Source organism: Pelmatolapia mariae, linkage group LG22, assembly GCF_036321145.2.
Source record: "Pelmatolapia mariae isolate MD_Pm_ZW linkage group LG22, Pm_UMD_F_2, whole genome shotgun sequence".
Taxonomy (NCBI): domain Eukaryota; kingdom Metazoa; phylum Chordata; class Actinopteri; order Cichliformes; family Cichlidae; genus Pelmatolapia; species Pelmatolapia mariae.
This window is the reverse complement of record NC_086245.2, coordinates 21560534-21584541: the sequence shown is the minus strand read 5'-3', so window position 1 is coordinate 21584541 and position 24008 is coordinate 21560534. Positions and strand designations below refer to the sequence as shown.

The 24008-nt window shown below is 38.7% G+C and overlaps 1 protein-coding gene across 2 annotated transcripts; it reads right to left on the bottom strand.

The window, feature by feature from the left end:
• Nucleotides 1–574: 574 nt before the first annotated feature.
• Nucleotides 575–24008, bottom strand: ago2 (argonaute RISC catalytic component 2). Of its 2 annotated transcripts, none has more exons than XM_065471084.1 (20): nt 23795–24008; nt 22572–22619; nt 18481–18661; nt 18264–18384; nt 17955–18136; nt 17720–17856; nt 17492–17626; nt 15791–15878; nt 15324–15471; nt 15113–15232; nt 14521–14643; nt 14273–14406; nt 13509–13708; nt 12533–12692; nt 12324–12414; nt 11728–11922; nt 11397–11531; nt 10545–10646; nt 10223–10422; nt 575–10137 (listed from the first exon to the last, which is right to left on the bottom strand). In XM_065471084.1, the coding sequence occupies exons 1-20, from the start codon at nt 23811–23813 to the stop codon at nt 10029–10031; spliced, it is 2628 nt and encodes an 875-aa protein (XP_065327156.1). In that variant the 5' UTR covers nt 23814–24008; the 3' UTR covers nt 575–10028. The 2 variants fall into 2 exon arrangements, with proteins under 2 accessions (XP_065327156.1, XP_065327157.1); XM_065471085.1 differs by having other exon boundaries at nt 13509–13693.

The window sequence follows — 24008 nt, the reverse complement described above, 5'->3', positions numbered from 1 at the left end:
CATCTGGCTCATAGATATTGGAGGCTGAGTGGAGGCAGCCAGACTCAAAATGAGTCAGTGCCAGAAGAGCAATGCAGATACGGAGCATGATAGGGCCACACATTCATGGCCCCCTTCTTACTGTGCACTTTAAAAAAACAAAAAAAAAAACCAACAAAAACCAGTTTAGATTCACACAGTTGACCTCATGTAAGAACCGCCTGGGATTTATTCTTAGAGTATGAATAAAGATGTGTTCCATTCATTGGTTTTATTTATTATTTGGAGTGGTCCTTTCTTTTAATGCATATTGTGCTTTGATACTTTAATTAAATTAAGTAAATAAAACAACCCTGACTCAGCTGATGTGATAGTCTTTGTTGTGTTGCTTGTTCTACTGGCACATAATCATCTTCACAGACACAGCGTTGATAGTGTAGTCATCTTGTTTCAGTCTACAGATATCTGAATCAGGCCTTCTCCCCTCTGATGTGAACTTCTATTTCTACTTCCTCTCTGGTAACAGTTCAGCAAAACCAGACAGGATACGAAAATACAGGAATGAAAACATCAAGTGACAACGCAGCAGAAAACCTTTTTCAAACATTTTTATTAATTAATGCAATTTACAGTCAAGCCAAAGAGCGAACTATATTAAGTGATACGTATTCACATTATGTCCTAACAGGGTTTACAGCATATCTTGTGTTCTGTAAGCATAATTGTTACAAAAAGAAAAAAAAAAGAAAATGTAAAAGAGAAATCAAAGCTTACAATAACAAGAACAAGGAGCTTAGCAGTGGATTTGAAACATATGAAATGAGCAAAAGACCCTCACCAGAACAGGAATGACAGCAAATTCAGTTTTGGCATGTTGTGGTTTAAATAAGGGAGTAAAAGAGATAGAGAAACTAAAATATATGCAAAATATAAGTGAGCTCAAAATGACAGGAGGAAAGGGAGGTTTGAATTCACGCGGCTTTGCAGGGCTGCCTCTGCCAAGAGACTTTGGTCACTTTGCTTCTCTGTCATGGCTTATAATTATAAGAAAGAAAACAAAAAAAAAAAGGAGTGTCCTGGTATTAGTTCTGAGTTAATTTTGTATCAATTTTGTAAGTCTGCAGATGATTGTCTTCTGTCAGAAAACAACAACAAAAAAGTTTTGTAGTCAACTGCAACTCCAGGACAGACTGTACATTCTCAGGAGGTAGATAACATGAAGTCTTAAAAGAAAGCGTGTCTAAATTGGAATCGAGCTCTTTGTCAAGTCTGTGAAACTGTAGTGCATAATTTGTTTAAGGCCAAATAGGAACCTCACTTGTAGATCTAAGGCTATTTTAAGACAAAGGGTGTCAGGGTGGAGGAGGGAAGTGCACGGGATGGGATGGAGGGGTGGAGGACAGGGTGAGCAGATACAGCCCTTACATGTCAGTGCCTGAGTCAACAGTCGCGCTTTACCACAGCTGCTCGGTGCACGTCAACCCTTGGTTAACTGAACCCAATCTCTTTTTTTTCCTTTTTGGCTACGCACATGCAGGGAAAATGCAAAAAAATAAAATAAAAAATAGAAAAGGACGCAGAAATGAGACGAGGAATATTCTGACTGACATTATGACTTGCATAAATGACACGTTATTTGGCCACATGGTGTAACATGTTACAAGAAGAGCTATCAGCGTGGGCACAGCCTGAAGTGACATTCAAACCTCCCTAGAGGGGAAAATTATGTTACTGGACAATATGAAGCACACTAAAAAAACAAAACAAAAAAAGGTCAATGCAGCATATATCAGGCTTATGAGGTACTTCATGAATATATAGATATATCAACGTTTTTAGAAAAGCTCCTCCGAGTCATATTATTCCTTATAATTCCTATTGATAGCATAAAATACCTCGTCAGTTTTATTCTTATTTTCAGCCCAATCTCAGATGGGCCTCCTTTTTTTTTCTTTTTCTTGAGACCGCTTTGAAAGTGCAAAACACAAATACTGATCGTTCTATGCAGCATCTACACACGAGGTTGCATGGTAGTTAAAACTTTTTTTTTCTTTCTTACTTTTTACGCGGCATGACAGATTTTAGTCAAAACTTTATTTTGAAAGGACTCACAAAACCCAATGCACAGAGAGAGAGAGAGAGAGAGAGAGAGAGAGAGAGAGAGAGAGAGAGAGAGAGAGAGAGAGAGAGAGAGAGAGAGAGAGAGAGAGATCCGACAAAAGGCACACATCGAAACACGAGTGCACGCTGGATGTCCTCAGTTTGGACTAAATCGCTACGACCTGTACTCAACAACCACACACGACCTCACGTGTGCCTTCCGTCGAATTTCAATGCTTTTTCTGTGTGTGAAGTGTATTCAGATGTGGATTTTCCCTTTGTTAATGTCACATGCAAAACTACATATTTCTCCCTACGAGAGAAAAAAAAAATGGCATTGAGTGTGGCGAGTACCAGATGGGGAAATCCACCCTGGATTTTATTGCAGTTTGGGTTGAAAAAAATGTAGGCATTTGATAACAGCGTGGCTCTGTTCACTATGAAGCCTTGATATTTCTAAACTTGCTGGCAAAACAAAAACTGAAAAAGAAGCTGGTTCCATAAATTGAGACTAAGTTTGTCTGATCTCACAGGCATTTGTCCTGCCAACTAAAAGCCTGCCCAAAGCGGACAGACTGGTTAAAAAAAAGAAAAGAAAAAAAAAAAAGACCCAAAACACCAACAATCTGCAGCCCACGCTCAGGAAATTTATTGCTGTGCATACATCTTTTCCGCAAACCTTCGTCGCCACTACAAACACCTTTTTAAAATCAACAGGTTTTGCTGGATTATCAACATGTCATGAATTAGCAATTACGATGGCACCTTTTAAAAGATCCAGACATCTTTTACAGTTAGCATTACACGTGAACGAGTCCTAGATTGTGCTTGGCTGTCTTCATCGACTCACATTAAAAACAATGAGACTCCCGATAGTAAAAAATTTGGTCCGGTAAAATGTAACCAACTAAAGCAACCAACCAGTCCATGCAGGATTACTTATTAAGGGTGAAAACCCCCCAAAACAGACAGTGCTTTGATGTGATATTGGCTTTCATTGGTTTGGTCACTACAATTTCTTCATTTTGTTGTCACTCATAAATTAGGGATAATATTAGCTAGCACCCGACACTGCTCTGAGGTAGTTTTATCCAAGTCAGTAAATAAAAAGCCAAGTCGTTCACAAGACTAAAAATGCTTGGAAAAATACAAATAAAAAATACCCACAAGTCTTGCATGATTGGATTCATATAGTTCAGCTGAATGGCAATGGCTTGGTTAAGTTCTGTAACAACTCTCCTCAGTCTAGATCTGATTTACTACGTCATCCAGCCTAACCCTGAATATCCACCTGGATGCAGATGTGTCACCTGTCAATGCCACAGCTGCCAGATTACTGTGTGCTTTTCTGCACCCTGCTGGTTGCCAGAGGAGCTCTTAGAAGTTCACTTGTGAATGCACAGAAATAGCTATATTCAATTATAATTTATAGACAAGAAATTAGGATAAGATGGCATCCAGCAGGCAATGATTTAAAAAAAGTGCAGTTCGAGCATACCAAACCATCTACTTGACATTAAAATATTCCGTGGATAAGGAAAATTCAAGTGCTAACAAAATGACTGGGATTGATCCTTTTATGATCAAGACATTTTCCTGGCCATTTCTCCACTAGATGTTTAATTAGAAACAAAGTAGTACAGCCAACACTGTAATCTCGCACTCCCGTTTCTTTGGCTTCAGTCACACAGGTCTAGAGAGTGGTTGGCGATCCCTGGAAACCCCAAGTGGCCAGGGAAAAATGTTTATTCCCAACTAGTTGTTAAGTGGTTGCTGGAAGTTCCTGGCTGTCACCAAAACCCTTCTAGTGAATAGTTTGGTTGCCTATATTTTGCATGGAACATCCCGACTTGTCTGCAAACACTTGCCAATTAACCACAGAGCGGTAGTGAAACTGTGAAAAGTGCGATGCAAAACAAAAACTGTCATAGTAAAAGTGAAATCTTAGCTGAAACCAACACGTTTCAAAAGTCACATCTTTTGCTTTGACGGCAAACCATCACTATTTCCAGTTTGTGTCGCACTTTTCACATTTTCACTACTGCTTGGTGGTGGTTGCTACGTGTTTGCAGACAAGTTGGCATCTCCCATGCAAACTAGAAGCGACCATGGAAATGTGCTAGCAACCAAAACAACTGCAAGGAGAATTTTGGCTTAGCGCTGTATACCTCTTTGCAGCCAACTTGACCTAATGACCGCAAAAAACAAAATAAACAAAAAACAAAGAAAAAGAAACTTCCAGCAACCACATTGAAAAATGGTTGCCAGGCAGTCCCCAACTGGTCTCTAGGCCTGTGTGACTGATGTCTTAAACACATCCAAGGTAAAGTGAATGAAACAGCTGCATCCAATGGAATTGAAAAGGTCTTTCCTTATTGGTACACCACTGGAATTTATACTAATTGTTGACACTTGTAGCTAAAACAAGAATACAGGCAAACTTGATGGATACCAAACTGGCATCACATGGTTACAGATAATTGAGTGGACATTGGCATAACTGTCAGAGACAAAGTGATGCTTATTTAGAAAAAAAATCTATGTCAAACAGGAGCGGGATGTTATGTATATGCCATGTATATCATAAAAGGTCAGTTATAGATCTAAAAAAAAACTAAACTAAACAAAAAAAAAAACCCCAGCTGTGTAGCAATACAAATGAAAAAAGGAACAGAAGCAACACTTAAAACAAAAAGCTTCTCTGCATTTATGTGGCACTGCACTAATTAATGTAATAATTCAGGGAGGATTTTACAAGACAGCTCTGTAGGGGCTGGACAGGAATACGAGACCCGAGGGCTTAAGCATAAGTTTAAAATCCAACAGCAAATGAGATCACACACCTACGCAAACCACCTAATATACACACAAAGCGCTTATGTTTTAGCACCTCACACAAGTATGATGCCAGGACTCAAAGGATGGCTACTCTTTGCACCAGTGTGAAACATATATCTCCTAAAAGTACAGTAGCCAACATCCAGAGAAAGACACCACAACTGTAGAATTACTACTTTCATGTTTATCAGAAAGAATAAAAATAAAAAGATTATATGGTCTGTGACATGGGCAATATTTAAATGACTGAGAAGAAGAAAACAATACTTTCTGGAATTAATAAAGCCTATAAATAAAGAGAAGAAAACAGAAAGAAAAGGCTGTACATAAGATGCAAAGATGAGTATAAATGTACTGGATGGATAGCCTATACAACATTACAAACCACGCAGGTTCTAATTACATTCATTTTTAATATATGGAGCTAGGAAAATAGGATCTACTCTACAAGAGATCTCTTTATAACAGCAAGATTTTCTCCACAAGAGACAGATAAGCGGCAGAAAGAGGAGACATTACTATACAGAGGGTAATGGTATGGAATTAATTCATGTAATGGGGACTGCTTCATTAGAAAGCCGGCTTTAATTTTGTACTCCATGACCATTAAAAAAAATGAAAATAAATTAAAAAGAATACTATTAATAAAAACAAACAAACAAACAAAAACGCAAAGGCTGATGGTTACCATTTGGAGAAATGTTATCATTACCTCTTAAAAACTAAAGAAAACCCACTATTATGAGAAAATAATTTGCTGATTAAAATAGCTTATGATATGCCATTTAGTTTACAAAAAAGCTATTTCTAAAATCTGCTTTATCCGCATTTTGGCCACTCTGAAAGATAATGGGAAAACAGCCAAAGTGAGGTGAATGTGTGCATTTAATTACCTTGTTTGAGAATGTTTTTAGGGGCAGCACTACAGCTGTTCTGAAAGCCTCACTGCTCCATTTTACTTGAAAAGCATTGCCACATTCATCCAGGCTACAAGTATTGGTCTGTTGCACATTCTTGACTGAGCTCATACTGTATTTCATTGTTCTTGTAACAGTCACAATAAAGTATTCTGTTCTATTGTGACGAAGATGATTTATGTGAAAAAGGAAAAGCCTCTTCTGAGATTTTAGAGAAAAAGAGGCCTTACTAAGAACAACTTAATGTGCACATGGCTGTCTTCAGCGACAGCCGTGTCAAACCTTAATACTCAAACACTGTGGCATTGATGCTCCGGCTAACCCCCCCCCCAAATCTCCTGCCTATGATTGGCGACACTTGTTGACTGTGCATCTTTTATTTTGAAAAGCCACCAAAATCCAAAACTCCAGGCTGCCAGCCTGCCCCCTGATAAACACTCTCAATACATGACTAGCTCTAAGTCCTTTGTTTAGTGCAAAGAAAAACAAAACAAAACACATTGTCGAATATTGTTTGTTAAGTGTAGGGAGAAAAAAGCCATTTTGACCAGGTTTTATAAGGTGCTGGTGTAGGTAATGTAAAACGTAAAGAAGCGGAAACAAGTTCAAAGTCATCTCTTAAAAAACAAAGACAGCTTAAAGTTACAAGCCAGTCAGTTTCTGATGTTTGTGCTGTTACAGGAAACAATGATTCAATCTGTCAACAATACATGATGGTTATCTTCTAGAGAATGACTTCCAACTATTACACTATATTCCGACGCGTCCCTTTGAGGAACAGTCTAAGAACTGAACATTCGAGTAAGTGAAGATAGCTGTGGTCGCGTTACAAAGGCCTGCAATCACACAGGAACAAAGACATTCACATTTCCAAGTACAGAGCCAAAGATGGGCTTCTCCTGATTAATTCATCTGTTCTGATCCACCTACTCTGATCGAGATGACTGGATCAAAACAAACCTAAAGCTTAAATAAGGACTCAAATGCATGATTGTACACAGAAATAAATGCTCTGGGGTGAAATTTGACATAAATCTTCGGCTGTGTCATTTTCATACAGATATCAACAAGCACTACGTGATAGTTTTCAGGCTCTATCAATCTATCCGTGGGCAGTCTTTTCTAGATTACTTCCCCGCTCTGACACACAGCACCAACTGGGTACATTTACTTTGTACCTTGTACTTTTGAATAATGAAATAAAATTATCAGACCAAATATGGGTGACATACTTGATGACATGCTGCTCAACTGAAAAGCAAAGGAGTTATTATTCTATATAGAAATAAAAAAAAAATGCTGCTTCTTATTGGTGCATAGAATAAAAGGAAAGAAAGCAGGGAAATCTGTGTGTAGGTACAAACACAGTTCAAGAATTTGGTCGTACAGCTCAACACTCAAAACACACATTCTCTCATCAGTTTGAGCAAAACTATGAGGGCGAAAAATTTAAAAAATTAAAAAATAAATCGCATAACCACTAACTGAGAAAGCATGTTCACCATCACGTTCACCATCACGCGCAGCAAACGTTTAAAACCTCTTCTGTCAAGATGCAAGACTCAAACAGCGCCAATTAGATAGATTGCAGGGGTAATTATACAGAAATGGCCAGCAGTGTGATGTTACCATAACACTTAAAACAGGTAACAAGAGGTAGTACACACGGCCATTTCCACACAATTACACCGGCGTCGCGCAAAACGGCTGAGCCTCTCGCTTCAGTTGATTAGCTATAAAAGTCACACCATTGCTATCAAAAGTGCATCCAAATTTACATGTTGTGAGACCAGCACCGATAAGAACAATATTGACATCATAACAGTAAATATCAAGTACAGAATTTTCAGAATGCCCCACAAACACAGTCAGTCGGATTTCTAGTTGCTTTTACAGGTCATGAGTACAAAGGGAACCATAGAGAGGTCATCAAAGGGAGAGAAAAGATCCTAAACATTATGACGCTTACTTGTTTTTTAGCATGCAACTACGGAGCCTTGTGGACCAGTCCAGTGAGGATTTAAGGTGTTTTACAGTGAAAACATCTAGCACCTAGAATCGAGATATCCTTTTGTGCTTTCATATAATTATATATATATATATGTATATATATTTCTTTTTTTTAATATTCATCATGTAAAAGTTCATAATCTTGTTTGGCTAGGAAAGACTGTGTGTTACAAAGGATACACCCAATTTATAGGCTATAAAATCTACAATGTTACAAATGACCACATAAATACTTCATCCTATTAGAAAGGTATGAAGACGTTGATAAGCACTAAGAAACGCTACTAAATGCAATATGCTAAAAACAACATAAAAAGCCCTGATTATCTACCTCTAGAAATGACTCCAATTCATGTGAGATACCCACTGCTAAATCTCTTGGTTAAAAATGATGCATAGTTAGAAAAGATAAACTACTCGCCTCCACTCAAGACTATGTCAACATTCGCCTGCTTATAGCATTAGTAAAACTTAGGTGGGATGTTATTATATAATAATGTTATTAGTAAGACATGACAGTCTTAAAAGGCCATATATTTGCATTTATCTGCATACAAAGACATTATTAATTTAGACAATTTTTTTTAACATGTGGGCCAGTTTTTTAAAAAAGAAAAAAAAAATCTATAATCTTTCAGCAGCTTCCACTGAAGGCTTATTCAAAATATACCTTATTACCAACATTACTAAATAGTATAAAGACTCACAAAAAAGTCATTTGCATAAAACCCAAGCTTTTGTGCGATGACAGCCCCTAGTTCTTGGAGCAAACACTACGTTAAAGAGGTTTTAAGGAATTTCAATCAGTTAAACTCTAAAATGTTGCAGCTTTGACTCCACTGTACCGAATGCCTGGTTACCGACAAGCCACACAAATGACACAGCAGAATACACGATCCTGTGTTATATACATTAAAAAAATAGAAGTAGGGTTGATGTGTATAAAGGAAGAAATAAACAATCATCACAAATGCCTAAAATGTCTAAAACATGAGCCAGCTACATGCATATCCATTGGAGAAATTATTCAAATTTTAAAAAGTCTGTAAAAACAGATGGGAATCACACAGATTTTAACATGTTCCCCACTATGGTGACTTCCTAATCAAGTGTCTTTTGTCAACATGGCTCAGAATACATTAGAAATGTGTCCTTACTGGGAACCAGTCCCAATATATTACATCTCAGGTCACTGGTTTGTCAGTTCAGACTTAACAGTGGGGCAAAGGAGGAAAAAAAATGTTTGTGCCCCCCCCCCCCAAATTTCTAAATACAAAAAGAGCTTCATTAAAAATAAAAAAAAATAAATTAAAAAGTGTTGATTCGGGGGTTAAACAAATCTGATGTCAAGATCATTAACTGTCAACAGAGTTGGCATAATAAGATCATCAGTGTCAAGAGGACAAATACTGGAAGAAAAATTCATAGTTTTACATAGAAGTGGCAAAAAAAAAAAAAAAAAAAAAAGAAAGAAGATACTCTTAAATGGCACTTTTCATCACATAGTGCCCTATGTGGGGGGAAAACAAACACAAACAACCCTCAATATATATATAAGTACTTTTGTCCTGATTGAAGCTCTCATCCTGGTCAGTGCACTTTGCTTTGATAGGCTGATAAATAATGTCTGTGAAGAGGACTAAATCATTAGGCATATAACAGTTAATGGACCCCCACATCTTTTGATTTTTGCCTTCTCCCTTCAAGCACCAAGAGCCTAATAACAAAACAAAAGGAGAAGGAGGGCGACTGGCTTCTTCTGAATGTGAAACCACCCCACTGTATACTGTTACCGCCTGCTAGTAAAAAAAAAAAAAAAAGAAAGAAAGAAAATTCTTCTATTAACGTACAAACTCTGCCTTGTCTTTTCATAATTTTCACCTTTTTTTTTTTTAAACGGATAACAAGTACAAATACAACTAATGCACGACATGTAAATAAAGCCTCTTCCAGCTCAATCCTCAAGAAAGAATGACTCTTTTGCATGTTACAGTCTAATTGCTGGAATGGTTTTGGTGGGTTTAAGTACAATTGTAGACATTTGGGTTACTGACATGTTTGTCTGGTAGGGAGATCACAATGTGAAACCACTGTAATGTTATCTACAGCTGACAGTGAGACAGCGGAGGGTAGTGCGTTCCATCAGTGATGTCTCACCCACGCCTTCCTGGGAGTTGGGTGCTCTCAGGCAAAGTACATGGTGCGCAAGGTGTCCTGGTGGACCTGAACAGCTTTGGCCAAGGCCTGGTGGTCACGTCCATTGCTTTGACCTGATGTGTGACTGCCCTCGGCACTGAAAGAGAAAAAAGTTGCAGAACTGTCAGTTTTTCCAACATGGAGACAAACGTCTGCAAACTAAGAGATTTTAATTTCTTCACCTGTCATGCTCTTTGTCCACCAAGTGATAGCGAGCCCGGAAAGCCACCAAATGGGCATAGTAAGCTGGTGCTGGGATGGACACTGACCGGGTGCAGCGCACATAAGTGTGACAAAGCTGGTAGGTAAGGACCTGCAGTTCATCTGATGAGAAGTGGTTGTCGTCCCAGAGCACGTGATAGTGAGACGGCCTGCTGGTTCCCTGTCCGGAAGTAAAGCGGATGTCAGGTATAATTGGGTTGTTTTTGACTCACAATCTGCTTTCATTAGAAAACACAGTGGAAGACGCCTTTATCAATACATCTTATCCAACTTGACTTTTACCTGAATGCCAGCATGACTGCAAAGGTAGAAGTCAAACTCTGATGGGTGAGTTATTTTGGTGTCCACTGTGGTGCCCGCCGGAATGTTGCCGCTCTTCCCAACCTATAAAAAAATATCCATGGAAATGCTTGTTAAGCTGGAATTGTTTAAGTGCACTCTGACCCAACAAGCCTACATTACTTTGAAACCTCCCGAGCTGGTGAATATAAAAGGAATTTGTTTTTACAAAGCCCAATAAAAAGAAATAAATAAATAGAAACAAGAGTTTACCAACCAACTATGAAAATAGCCAAACCATGAAACACAACAAGAAAATCCCCACAGTGACTAAAGAAAAGAAAAACAACAAGAATAGAGATGCAGCACGATAAGAGATAAAGTCAAAGGTGCCACACTCTACTTGCAGCCACCACAAAGGTTTAGATCACCTCTATTTTTATGCCTGGATCGTGGAACATCCAAGAGTATCTGGCTGGTTGCTTGGTTTTAGAGCTCTAACCTGATTATGATAAAGCAAGAGTTCAGCTAATTAATGTGACGCAAGTCCATTTAAAACCTTGAAGGATCATAAACATTTTAATAGACAAGAAGTCAGTGTGTCAAGGTGTTTTATTATCCCAGTTATTGTTTTTTAGTTTTTGTTATAAGACGAGTTGTTGCACTTCATAACGACTGCATGATGATGGGATACTTAAAAATCTTTGAAACTTCCTCTGAAGCATTATTAGGGACATTGGTGAGAGCATCTTACATCACTCTATTCCTAAACTTGTGTGCACTCAGTTAATTAAAATAAATAATTGACACAGATCATTCATAAATTCCCAGCACTAGCAGTGACACAGTACTAACCCTCTCATTTCTGTCCATACAGAACAGTCTCGTGTGGTGTCTCTTCTGAACGACCACAAAGGTAATACCAGGCTGGTAGTCCTTCTCTAGTTTGATGCAGGCCTCTCGGATTGCCAGCAGCTCATGCTGAAGAACCTGCACGTAACAAAGTCGTAAGATCTTAAAGATTACCCGTAAAACAATATATGTACAACAAAAGCATGATTAACATTTAACAGCAACTTCTGCCAGCTCAATTAATTTCCTACAACAGCACAAGTGCATAAGGAAAATCAACCACTTTTCCTGTTTGTTATAGTTTATTCTGTGTAGTCCTGGATATATGGATCACCTGGTTGAATTGGCCCTCAGAGATGCCATCCCGATAGTAGATGATTCTGGTGGGCTTGAAGCGGGTGGACTTGTAGAACTGGATCAGCAGCTCCCTCACCATGGTAGCCAGGTCCTGAATGATTTCCTGGCGGTGCTGCTGCACCCGTACTGTCGCACAGTACCGGCTGGGATGGGCATCCATGCTACCAACCACCTAAAATGAAAGAAAGAATAAACAAAAACAGGTATAACCACATTAAAAAGGATTTACTGAGAATGACAAATGATAGTGATAGACGCTTCATCATTTTGATGTCCCATCCCACATAGTTTTTTACAATGAAAACAAACAAGCAAAAAAAAACAAAAACAAAAACATGACAGACAACTGGACTTTCTCAGTCTATTACATTTTGATGACACTTTGATTAGGATGAGCTCGGAGGTCAAACAGTTTTCCTTCTTGCTTTTGAGGCAGTGATGTCACTGTCCTGTTGCATAATTTGTGAAGTGTGTGTTTAAGCTAGAACACAGTATCTTGTTACTCTGTGTCAGTCCACACACACAAAAATATAACATATTGTGAAGGGTAGGTCTTAATGTGTTGTTGCTTACAGCGGCGATAGAGGGCTTTTTTCCATCTCCTGCAGGTGGATGTGTCACATCTGCACCAAGGAAGATCACTGGCTGCTGAAACACCACCGGCCTAGAACAGTAGATGTACATAAAAAAGTTTAACACAATGGCATAGCTTTCATGTGTTGAAAAAATATAAAAGCAACTCATTAGTTTCATGATAAGAATTCACCAGAATTTCCACTAACCTGCCCTGTGGGAGGAGGATGTTGTTAACACCGCCCAGCTTGACATTAATCTTCAAACACAGGTTGGAAAGAGTTTGAGGCGTCGTCTTTTGAACATTCTTCACTTGCACGCACTGTGTGGCCATGCCAAGAACCGTGTCCCCAACACGCTTCACCTCAGCTAAAAACACATCAGGACAAGGGGGAGATATAATTTGATCTGCTATAATAATAAAAAAAATAGAGAGTGTTGCACAATCTGCCCCAGACGATTTAGTGCACATAAGTAAGCTGACTAAAAGTATTTTCTACGTAAAGGATAAATGTCTTTGTTTTATTTATTTATGCACAAATTACTTAAAATAACTAACTTGAAGCTCAAAAATGAAACGGAGTATATAACTTTTTCTGTAATTTCTTGTGGTTTACTTCTAAAACAGATACAGAAGCAGTAAAACTTGTTGAGCAGGCAATAGCGCAGCAGCATGTTCAGATACACTAGAAGTGGGGAGTCGTCTTTGAAGTTGCAGCAGAATGCGGTTGGAGTGGTAGGGACTAATTAAAGACCCCCTTCAGGTTCAAGGAGAGTTATAAATAACATGAATAAAACTGTTCCCTGATTTCTGTTCTTTATAAAAGGTTAACGCTTCAGTTATTAATAAGAGTTTAATTATCAAAATGAGATACTTTTGTACAAGTACATGATGCCTAACTTTACCCAAACTCAATTACTTTAACCAACTCTCATTCTCTACAAAGCAGGCTTATAGTTTTCACATCTGTTTGTGATGTCACAACTTTAACCACTTAACCTAGATTTAAAGGGAACTCAGAGAAACTGGTTTCTGAGTGGAGAGCCACACCAGCGGCTTTTAAAATGGTGAATTTAAACTGCACCTGGCTGGAGAAGCCACTGTGTTTGTTTTTTTTGGAAACAGTCAAGCAAAAATAAATTTCTCAGACAAAATAAATACCATAGTAAAAGAAGATCCCTCACCATAAACGGGTGTCTTCCCTGGTAGGATGACTACCACCAGTTGGAGGCCCTGGTAGGTGTATTTGAGGTGCCTGAACATGGGCTCGACGCTGTCAGCTCCCTGGGCATATTTACAAAAGCAAGGTTGACCTTGGATAGGCATTCCTGCATCTCGAGAGATCTTCCTCAGCTGATCTGTGAAAGCTCTGACAGGTGGAGAACTTGTTAATTTAAAGATAAACGAGTTAAGACACAGTCCTAGTTTAGGTTAAATGACATTTGAGAGCTGCATGCCTACCTTAGATAAGTTTTCAAATTATGCCATTGGACTGATTTTCCTAACATTTATTTTTAAATTACAGTGAAAGACTGTTTGGTTTTCCAGACTTCAATTAAAAAGGAGCTGGTCAGTCTTGGTGAGTGCCATGAAAAGTCAGAACATACTGACTTGCTTAAATACAAAAATAACATGAATGCAGTAGACAAAGCCTGGCTTACACACTATAAATACACAGCACAGCTGTATGTAGTTAGCACGTGCTTTTACACAGAACTATATTTGCACAGTAAACTTGGCCAACATTTTACAGAAAAAAGAAAAAGGACTGTGTGACTGTGTTTACGCACTTCTGTACAGGACCTACGCTCTGCTTTACAACTTTTTAAACACACCCAGCACCATAAGCTTCAAGCTGTCTACTATCAAACAATAACACACACACACATGATGGCATGACATACATCTGCATATGATAGATAACATATGTTCAATGTATCATGCTTACTTAAGTAGGAGTTCGGTGCACTGTCTCTGTGGCGCAAAGCAGGCAATAGCCCACACTTTGATCTCAATACCAGTGTGGAACTGCTTGTTCCTCATGTCCCACACTCCCTGGATTGGTGTGGCTATTGCTTTGTTCTGCAAATTGCAATGAGAGCAACATCATTAGTGCTAATCACACCATACACGATGAAGTTACTTGAATAAAAATGAATAAAGTAATTCATGCATTAAAAGCACATTAACACATACCCTGCCTCCATACAGTATGGAAGGAGCTTGTAGGACACGGCCATTCACTTCTGTCATCTCATCCCGAACCATCACTCCGAACTCACGAACGTAAGGGTCAGCGTTGAAGTTGGCACTTCTCATCTGAATAAACACACACACTCATTAGCATAATACAGCAAACTTTAAGATTTTAGTCAAGTTATTTATTTTCTTTTATTTATGTTTTTTCATTTCATATTCAAAGTAATCTGTATTGTTATTAATGATAATCATAATATTATGGACTATGATTGTAAACATTGTCTACCAATCAGCAAATTCATCAGCAGTTCACTACAAACATCAATCTCAAAGACTTTTGTTGTCTTTATTAGCAGTCCTTCCAGCACTGGCCTCACTGAACCCATTAATTTTTAAGTTTATCATGTTGGCAGTGCTTGCTATTGGCCTTAGACCTCTGGGCAAACATCAGTGATGAATCACTTGAGTGTAGCCGTTGGCACAATGTAAATATTCTCTGTTTTCCTTCACTTGTTGTTGCAGGAATGGTGTCAAACTTGTGAAAATGTAAGTTTTAAAAACAGTGTCTTTTACAGTTCATATAACTCACCAGTTTACTAATCTCATCCTGACGATCTGGTGCCGATCTGGCTGTGGCACGGATCATAGTGGAGGTCTGATTGTCTGTCAGCTTTTTGATGCAGCGCTGTCCTGCCACTATGTTACACACCTGGGGCAGACATGCGCAAAACATTTAGAAGAACAAGAAAACAAAAATCTAAAGTCACCTATCTGGTGAGCAAGAGGTTGATGATGCTTACCTCTAGAGGCAGGTAGGTGTGTTTCTGCTCCTGCCCCACCTGTAAACATGGCAGGTGGGGGTATCGCAGGATGAGCTTGTACTTGTCTTTGAAGTACTGAGCTACTGTGCACTCTATAGTTTGGCCATTCTCCTGTTGCAGAGGGAACCTGAAGATTTCCAAAAAAAAAAAAAAAAGCATTCAACATGTGAAACCTTTTAAATCTACAGTCAGCAGGAATATTCTTAGACCAGTGTTTCCAAATTTTTACTACTTATAATCACGACAAGTCATCTAGGCAGAAAGTTTGGTTTTAAATAGTATTTTGCAGTTAATCTAACAGGGCTAAATGCAGTTGTAGGTGATTTTTTTTGTTGTTGTTGCTGTTGTAAACCTATAGCAAACGTGATATTTGAATTTTAGGCATGCCATTTATCTTGTTTTTAAAATTTAATTGAAAATTATATTTTTTAAAAAAGCATTCTTACGTTTGGTGGCTGGCTGGTCTTCTTGTCACATTGCACACTCTGTACTTCCTCTTCATCTGCCCACAGTGGGTAATCTCAACCTTCAGGCCTGAATAAAGCAATCACAATAAAAGGAAACAAAGGTTGAACATAAACATTTTTTTAAATAAAATTAAGGGAAAATTAAGGCCAATTTTGGATGTTTACGAGACAAATACATATTCATATATTAATGAAAAACACAAACCAAACAAAAGCAAAGCAAACAGAATCGCCAGGGACCAGAATCATCCGATTTTGGCAAAAGGCTGCACACACACTCACAAGTATACACTAACATGTCATTAGCGTGCAAGCTCCTAACTGTTTATAGAGACTTAAAGTTTGCCAAAGTAAACTCTTTGCGGGGGGGGGGGGGGGCACCTGGAAAACATTCATAACAGCAAACCTAACCAGTCATTTAAATCACCTTCAGCCAACTGAACATGGACACTTTAAAGAAGCTAACAATGGACAAGTAGCTAAAGGCAGCAGTCTCGGTTTGAGCAAAGCAGAAGAGAAGAGAATAATTTTCCTGTTATCTGGTTGAGTTATAAACATACTAGAAAATTATTCAAGTACATGACATTTGTTTGAGCCTGCTTTTTTTGTAAGGTAAACTATGGCTACATTCACACCGCACGCGAAAGCGCATCAAATCCGACTTTTTTGACCCTATGCGACCCATATCCGATCATGGTATGACAGTGTGAACGGCACAAATCCGATATTTTCAAATCCGACCTGGGTCACTTTCGTATGTGGTACTGAATCCGATACATATCTGATGTTTTAGAAAGTGACTGCTGTTTGAATGGTCATGTCGCATTAAATCCGTCTTTTACGTCACTGACACAAGACAGACGCCAATTATCAGCGCTGGAGAAGCGCCCGAAAAGACATCGTGAACGCCTCCTGGCCATCCCGTGTAGATGTTAGTGAAACAGTTGGGAAGACAACGTTGGAGAAACGTGAACATTTTATTTGTACTGTATAATCTGCAGATTCTGACAGAAATCTGCAACTATCCTTTGAAGCACCGCTCCTCTAAAACAGCAATAAGGATAATTATTAGGCCATATGTAAATAACAAAATAACTTTATAACTTAAATCAAAATTGGGAAACATAAAGTCCGAAACAAGTCTTTATATTAAGAGCCATCAGTGAAACAATACTGTTTGGTCTGGCTCTAAACAGAGCGCATTGTGCGTGCCATCTTCTTTGGCGCATGCGGGCCGCTTTGAGGGTTCACACTAGAGCACGTTTGCTGTCACATTTTATTTGCAGTGTGAACAGGCAGACAAAAAAAACGGATTTGATCAAAAAAATCGGAATTGAGCATTAAGACCTGCAGTGTGAGCGTAGCCTATGTGAGCTAAAAGGTGTTTGGACAGTAACTAATTTCCACTCAAATATTTGCACCTCTTTACAGTAGCAGAACAATTTACTATGTATGCTGTCGGTTATAGTTGCTAAAAAGAAAATCAGCAGCAGGTCACGCTTAGAGAAAAATCAAAATTGGCAAAAAAAACCTATTTACAACTTGTGTATCTGAAGAAAATTGATGAGAAAATAATCTAAAAAAAGTATCAGATAAGAATCTGAACTCACAAATAAATGTTTTTTTATACATCAAAGCTCCCAAAATCATTAAAAATATGAGTTCCTAAGTTTATCTTACCTTTGATTTCTTTTGTAAATTTCACTCGTTGAGAGTCTGTCAAGGGTTTCTGCTGTTCTTCTATGCTTTTGAAATCCAAGACCTCGCACATAAACTCAATTACAGGTTGGGCTTTGTAGAACGCAGTGGCCGAAACTGAAAGCAATTAGACACAAAGTTTCAGCTTATGGATAAAGCTCAACTTTAGACAAATTTTGCATGAGAAATGAATCTCATTGTGAAAATTACCATCGATGTTGAGCATCATTTTCCAAAGGGACGGCCTGACAGACTGGTGGAAACCAAACCACACCTCTCTCCCTCCACCAAGAGGGTTTGAGCATCCCTCTGAAGGAGTGAAGAAAGAGCGTCCCACTGGGGTATACCTGCAGAAGAAAAGCACCAGCAGAAAGACAACAGTATTATAAAAGGATAAAATGAAGAGTCAAAATTATAACTGACAATGACAGAAATTCTGACGTACCTCATAGAAGGCAAATGTCTCATGACCACATCCAAGGCTTGAATAGTCTCAAAAGGGACGCTGGGTAGCCGTCCTGACAGTGCCTCATGCAGAGCTTGCAGGCTAACGCAGGACACCCACTTGATGGCTACTTTGAAGCTGCGGTCTTTCCCTTCACCAGGAATAGTTACCTCAAGCTCCACCTGTGTGATAAGTTGGGAGGAAAAGAAGAGATACAATGCAGATACATTGCAGAAATACTCATACTTTTTTTGTTTTGTACTCAAAATAGAGCTTTTACTGTCACAGGTTGATGTGTGGAACACATACTTTGTCTCTGCCTATTGGCAAGGGCATGGCAGTGTAAAGGTTCTTCCTTCCATCATACACCGGCTTTCGATCACCAAAGATCTGTGTTTTAAAGTGCTGGACCATGTGCTCCACAATTTCCCTGAAAGGAAAATGAAATGGACAAATTACCAGCAATGCCCCAGGTAATTTGTTCACTCATCTGCTGAACGATAATGAAATATCAACAAGGATATACCGATTGACCCTCCGGGGGCATTTTTCAGGCTTGATGTCAATGTCATAATGATAGACCTCCAATTTGGGGATTTCCATCTCAAAAAAGTTAGCCTGGAGCTTGATTGTCCTGCCCATGGTGCCAAAGTCTGGCCGTGATGGTGGCTTGAACACATATTCTGGCACTGGGGAAGATGGGGGTTCTAAAACATGTGAATCAAATGAAGCAACAAAACAAATGGTAAGAACGACATCAAAAAGACCTTTAAGACCCAACCAGCAATAAACTGCCTTATAAACAAAGAGTTGTGGTTGCACATGTAAACGAATTGGAGCATGTTTCACTGATCTAAATCAAACGTAAAACAAAAATCTGCTGTTGGCTTGCATTGCAATTAGTGGTGCAACGGATCACGGTTGATCCGTAATCCGAACTGATCCCACGGTTCGGCATGCACGTGATCCAAAGATTCGAAAAAGAAGAAAAAAAAAGTATGTGTATGGTGCACGTGTTGGGTCTGTCAAGCGATAGACCAGTGCTAGCAGTCCAAGTGGAGGAGCAGAGGAAATTGCGGTATTTAAGCAGCCCTTTGCTGCCCAGTCCGACCGGGCTAAAGCTATTACAAAAGCTATTGGGGTGTTTAGCTGCAGACGGGAGGCCGTATTCCCTTGTGCAAAACAAGGGGTTTAAACTATGATGAACGTGCTTGAGCCACGCTATGATATCCCGTTGCGCGTCCACTTTAGTGGCAAGATCGTTCCAAGCATGTATGAGCAGGAAAAGTTTAAAGTTATGGCTGAACTGTCCCAGGCATCTTCTGTTGCCCTAACTACTACAAATGGGTGGACCTCCAGGGCAACGGAAAGCTACGTGACCGTGACAGCTCATTATATCACAGCGGAGTGCGATATAATGAGCGGTATGTATTATTGTAGGGTCTACCTTACAATAATAAAGCGCCTTGAGGCGACTGTTTTTGTGATTTGGCGCTTTATAAATAAAACTGAATTGAATTGAGTGGTAGATACAAAGCCCTATACTGCCCTATATTGAACCATAATTTATTTTTTATTTTTTTAATAATTGCGTGGAATGAGTCTTGAGTTGAATGTTTTTAACAGGCAAAAAATACTTCAATAAGTGAATAAGTAAATGTCAATTTTTTGTCTTTTTTCTTTTTTTTTGCTGATCCGAAAATTGATCCGATCCGTGACTTAAAACCGTGATCCGATCCGAACCGTGAGATTTTTGATCCGTTGCACCACTAATTGCAATACACATAATAATATCTAATAGTGGGTTAGGGTTAGGAAAGAAACAATTGAAAAATTTCTCAGAGATTAGGCATACATAAGCAGTAATAACAGTGTGTATAATACAGTATGATCATTTTAATCAAGTGATGAAGCCTCAAAATTTCAAAGATGTACTGTAGGGGTAAATAGGTTTTTTGTTTTGTTTTTAAAGTCAGGAGCATCACGAATGTGCACTAACAATATGACTTAACCATCAGCTCTAACTGGCATAATTTCAAGGATATTATATATGCGCTATTTGGAAAATATTATACTAATATTATAATAAACAGAATGACTCAATTTATAATTTAAACAACACCACATGGTTTTGCAGCTCCAGGACACTGACTTAATTATCCAAATACACTGAATAATCCTCCGAATGTTTGTAGCTTTGCTTCCATCAATTACACTAGGAAAACTAAAAGTGTCACCTGTTGATAAACAGTATTGTAGTATTTGGACCTCCCCAGCTCCAAATCAGAACCAATCTGTTCTTCCTATGCTAGGGCTGCAGCAAATTCAAGTGTGTGCATCTCAATTCTTTCAGTATAAAAGGTTCTGTATAAAACTTCTTCCATCTGGTACAACATGTCAGCTGATTTCAGTACTTTCACAAATGGGTACACACCAAAGCTATGTCCACATGTGCATGGGATTTTTTTTTTTAAATGAGGATTTCCCCCATGAAATATAACAAAGTGACATCAAGCGCTGTGATGAACATGCCTAAGCAACATGTGACAATGTAGCCCTAACTGTACAGGAATGTTGGCCAGTCAGAAGCCTACATAAAATAACACGCTTCACAGTCTGATGTCAAAAAACAAAACCGAGGCATGTTGAGAATGTAAGACAAAATGTCAGTTTTCCTCGTCAACACACAAACACAGAAGGACAGTATCTGTGAATCTTCACCCCTGGAAGCAGCACAGGCTGCTTTGGGTGATCTGAAACAACGTGGAGGGGATCTGGGTGACATCTGATGCTTTTGCTATTATTAGCAGCTGCAGGATTCAGTGTTTCAGAGAAGTAAAACAAAATTCAAAATTATAAATAATTTATCTGACATCCGCTAACTCTTCATCATACCATCTATGACCTAGAACCTGACTCATGTAGGGTTTTGAAGACTGAAGCCAACATTGGGGGATTTAAAACTCAAATATATGACTGGTATTTTCATTCTTTCAAACACACAAAACATTTGTATGTATATTTATTTATTTGCTAGTTTATGCTTTGCCTGACTCTGCTCAGATCAGCTCCTTCTTTCATTTGTGGTGACCCAAACACTGTTGCAGGGAAGCTGCAGAGTGCCCACTAGTGGACAAGCTATACACCATCAACATTCAGAACGTGTTTGAAAGGGTGTTTCTCTCGCCTGTTCTGTAACTTATCTGATTTTATAATTGCTGATACTGAAAGTTGGCAAATAGCTAAAAAAGGCTGAGCAATCAGTTGGGCTCTGCTTTAAACATTTAGCCAGCACAAAATCAGCCACTGTAAATTTGTATCTCATCTGCTAACAGGCTGACATCTGTCTAAAACGGTGATAATGGGTGACTTTTCACAAATGTGTTCAGGCTATCCTAGAAAAATGAAAAAGCACAAGCTGCAGCTGTCATTTTGAACAAGTTTTAGTCAACAGACCGCACACTTGTGGATGTAGAGCTCATACAGAGTATAAATACATCACTGAATAAATTCTTCAGAGAACTTCAATTACATTTTTTCAATGTAACTGAAATTACAAAGAAAAAAGACAAAAACGGCAACTTGTATAATTTCTTTTTCAAATTTGATTAAAATGCTCAGATTATTTTTCTCATTCATAGTTTGACTGTTTTAACTTATCTGCAGTAAGACTTCTGGGAAATTTAACATTTACTTTTTTAAAACAAACTGGGAAAAAAATGTTTCTGCATATTTTCTGATTTCTTTGTTGGAACACAAATAATAAATAATACAGCTACTTTTCACCTGTGCCCTTATTCACAACAAGTCACCACAGCAGGCAGTTTAACATGTTTGATTTGGCACTTTTTTTTAATTATGTTTTTGGTTTTTTACACTGGATACCCTTCCTGACCCATCCCCCAAAGGTTTTTTTTTTTTCAAATCAGTAAACCACTACACTATGTAGCCACACTGACAATAATATACAAGTTGATATAAGAAAAACGTTTTTTAATCTCACATTTGTAATTATTTTGGTACAATAGTTGAATTATTCTTATTCTTATTATTAATATTAATAACAACAACATTAATACATGTACCAAATCTACATCAAATCACTATATTATACCCTGAAAGATGATTTTAAGTGTTAACATTTTTGCAACTTATTGTAGGAGATGCACACAGCTCTCATTATTGCTGGACAAGCTCGGCCATATCTGCAACTTCAGATATTTCAGTCAGGACACACTCCATTCCCTTCAGTGCATTATCTTTTAGCTCCAGTGCTGTTCATTCAAACAGAAAACCTTTGATAAAGCCTAGCAATATATGGTGGATTTTAATAAGTGCCCTTTAGTTAAGTGCTCTGCACATAAGCGCACAAAATGAGGTGTACTAGTGCTGACTAGTTGAAGAGCAAAGCATCTTCTGTAGACTCTCACTTACAGGATCAAAATACCTATATGCTTTTTGCTGGATGGTTTCACTATCAGAAGGTCCTGTTGTTTTTCAGATGAGTACATACTGTGATGCTTGAAGGATGTGCGAGAAAAAAAATGTTGCCACTTACACTGGACCACTACTAGGGTCAATTGAAAGTGTTAAAGCCCGAATATGGGAAAAGCTTACCAGAGCTTCCTGACCCAGTAGAACGGGGTCCCTCAAGCATCTCAGCAGCTACAGAGAACAAAAATAACATGTTATAAATGCTCACAGATCCGCTCAGTCTGATACACACTGTATTTCAAAATAAAGAGTGATAAATGTGTACACCTAATAACACAGTACAGCCCAGAGACCAAAGATTACTGCTTAACATAACAAAACCATTTGTTTATGTAGTAAGCAGTAAGAGAGCGCTGCTCATTTATTACACTAGCTTCATCCCAGCAGGCCTTTCTTATCACTTCCACAGGAGTCTTATCAATAGACACGCAGAAAGTATTGAGCAGCTGGCAATCTAACGGATGAAGCCACCCCTTCCCCCTAGAAATAGACTGCTTCAACACACCGAGTCGTGTTTTGGTTGAACAACACATCCTCGTTAAAATAACTGCAAGTGGGGAAAAAAATTATCCAACATAGTGTTGATGTCGCCTGTACTCTCTTTCATTCCGCCTAAAAAAGCCAGCTGACAAAAAACAGAAACGCACACATGAAATACAATGATATGCAAATCTACACACACAAACATAGCGTCTGTCTGACTAACGGCAGGCGGCTCAGTCGCTTAACTATCACTCTACCTAACGTCAAACTTAATCAGGCAGACTTCTCCTATATCATTTAGTGTCTTAAACCCGGTGTTACACTGAAAAGACGATCCGGTGGCGTTAGCGCGTTTATGCAGCTGGTGTAATAATGTGACATATGTAAATGTGGCGATTTCAACTGTCAGGCTAATCGTATCCCAGACTGGTGATGAGATTAGGTCGGCCTCAAAATATTGCTTCAACTAGTGTGTTTAGTGCTTCAGTTCGAGAAAATGAATGATATGCGTTTACGTTCGTGTGATTTGTTAAGATAATATATGCCAGCCAACCACCACTTGGTGAAAGTGCAGTGAGTTAACTAAAAACAAGTTCGGGAAACCAGGTGCCGTTGAAGCTAGCGTGGCTAGCGGCAGCTTGTTGTTGCACGCTAGCTAAGCTTGCCTCTAGTACTAATACACTTAAAACTGGGACGACATGTTCCTCGTCAAAGCCGTTGTTGAGTTTTATAGTAACGAGTTGGATGAAACGGGAACAGAGCAAGCACTTCATCGATGCAGCACAGAAAAATGCCGCTTCGTTATCGTCAGTTTTCTTTGGCCGCATCACGTAGCCGATGCTAACGTTAGCCGCAGCACTTACCTCCAGCAGAGGAATACATTTTGTCGACTTTTTTTAAGCGTGTGTCGTGGACGCACAAACACTCCACTTAGTTTTTCGCAGAATTCCACCAAAACTCATCCGTAGTCGAAGTGTATTTATATGTCCAAGTGCAAGGAAGGAAACTCGGTTCTAAAAACAGATATTTAGTTAGCCAAGTGGTAAATATTTGAAGTCTCTCATCCTCGGCTCGGCC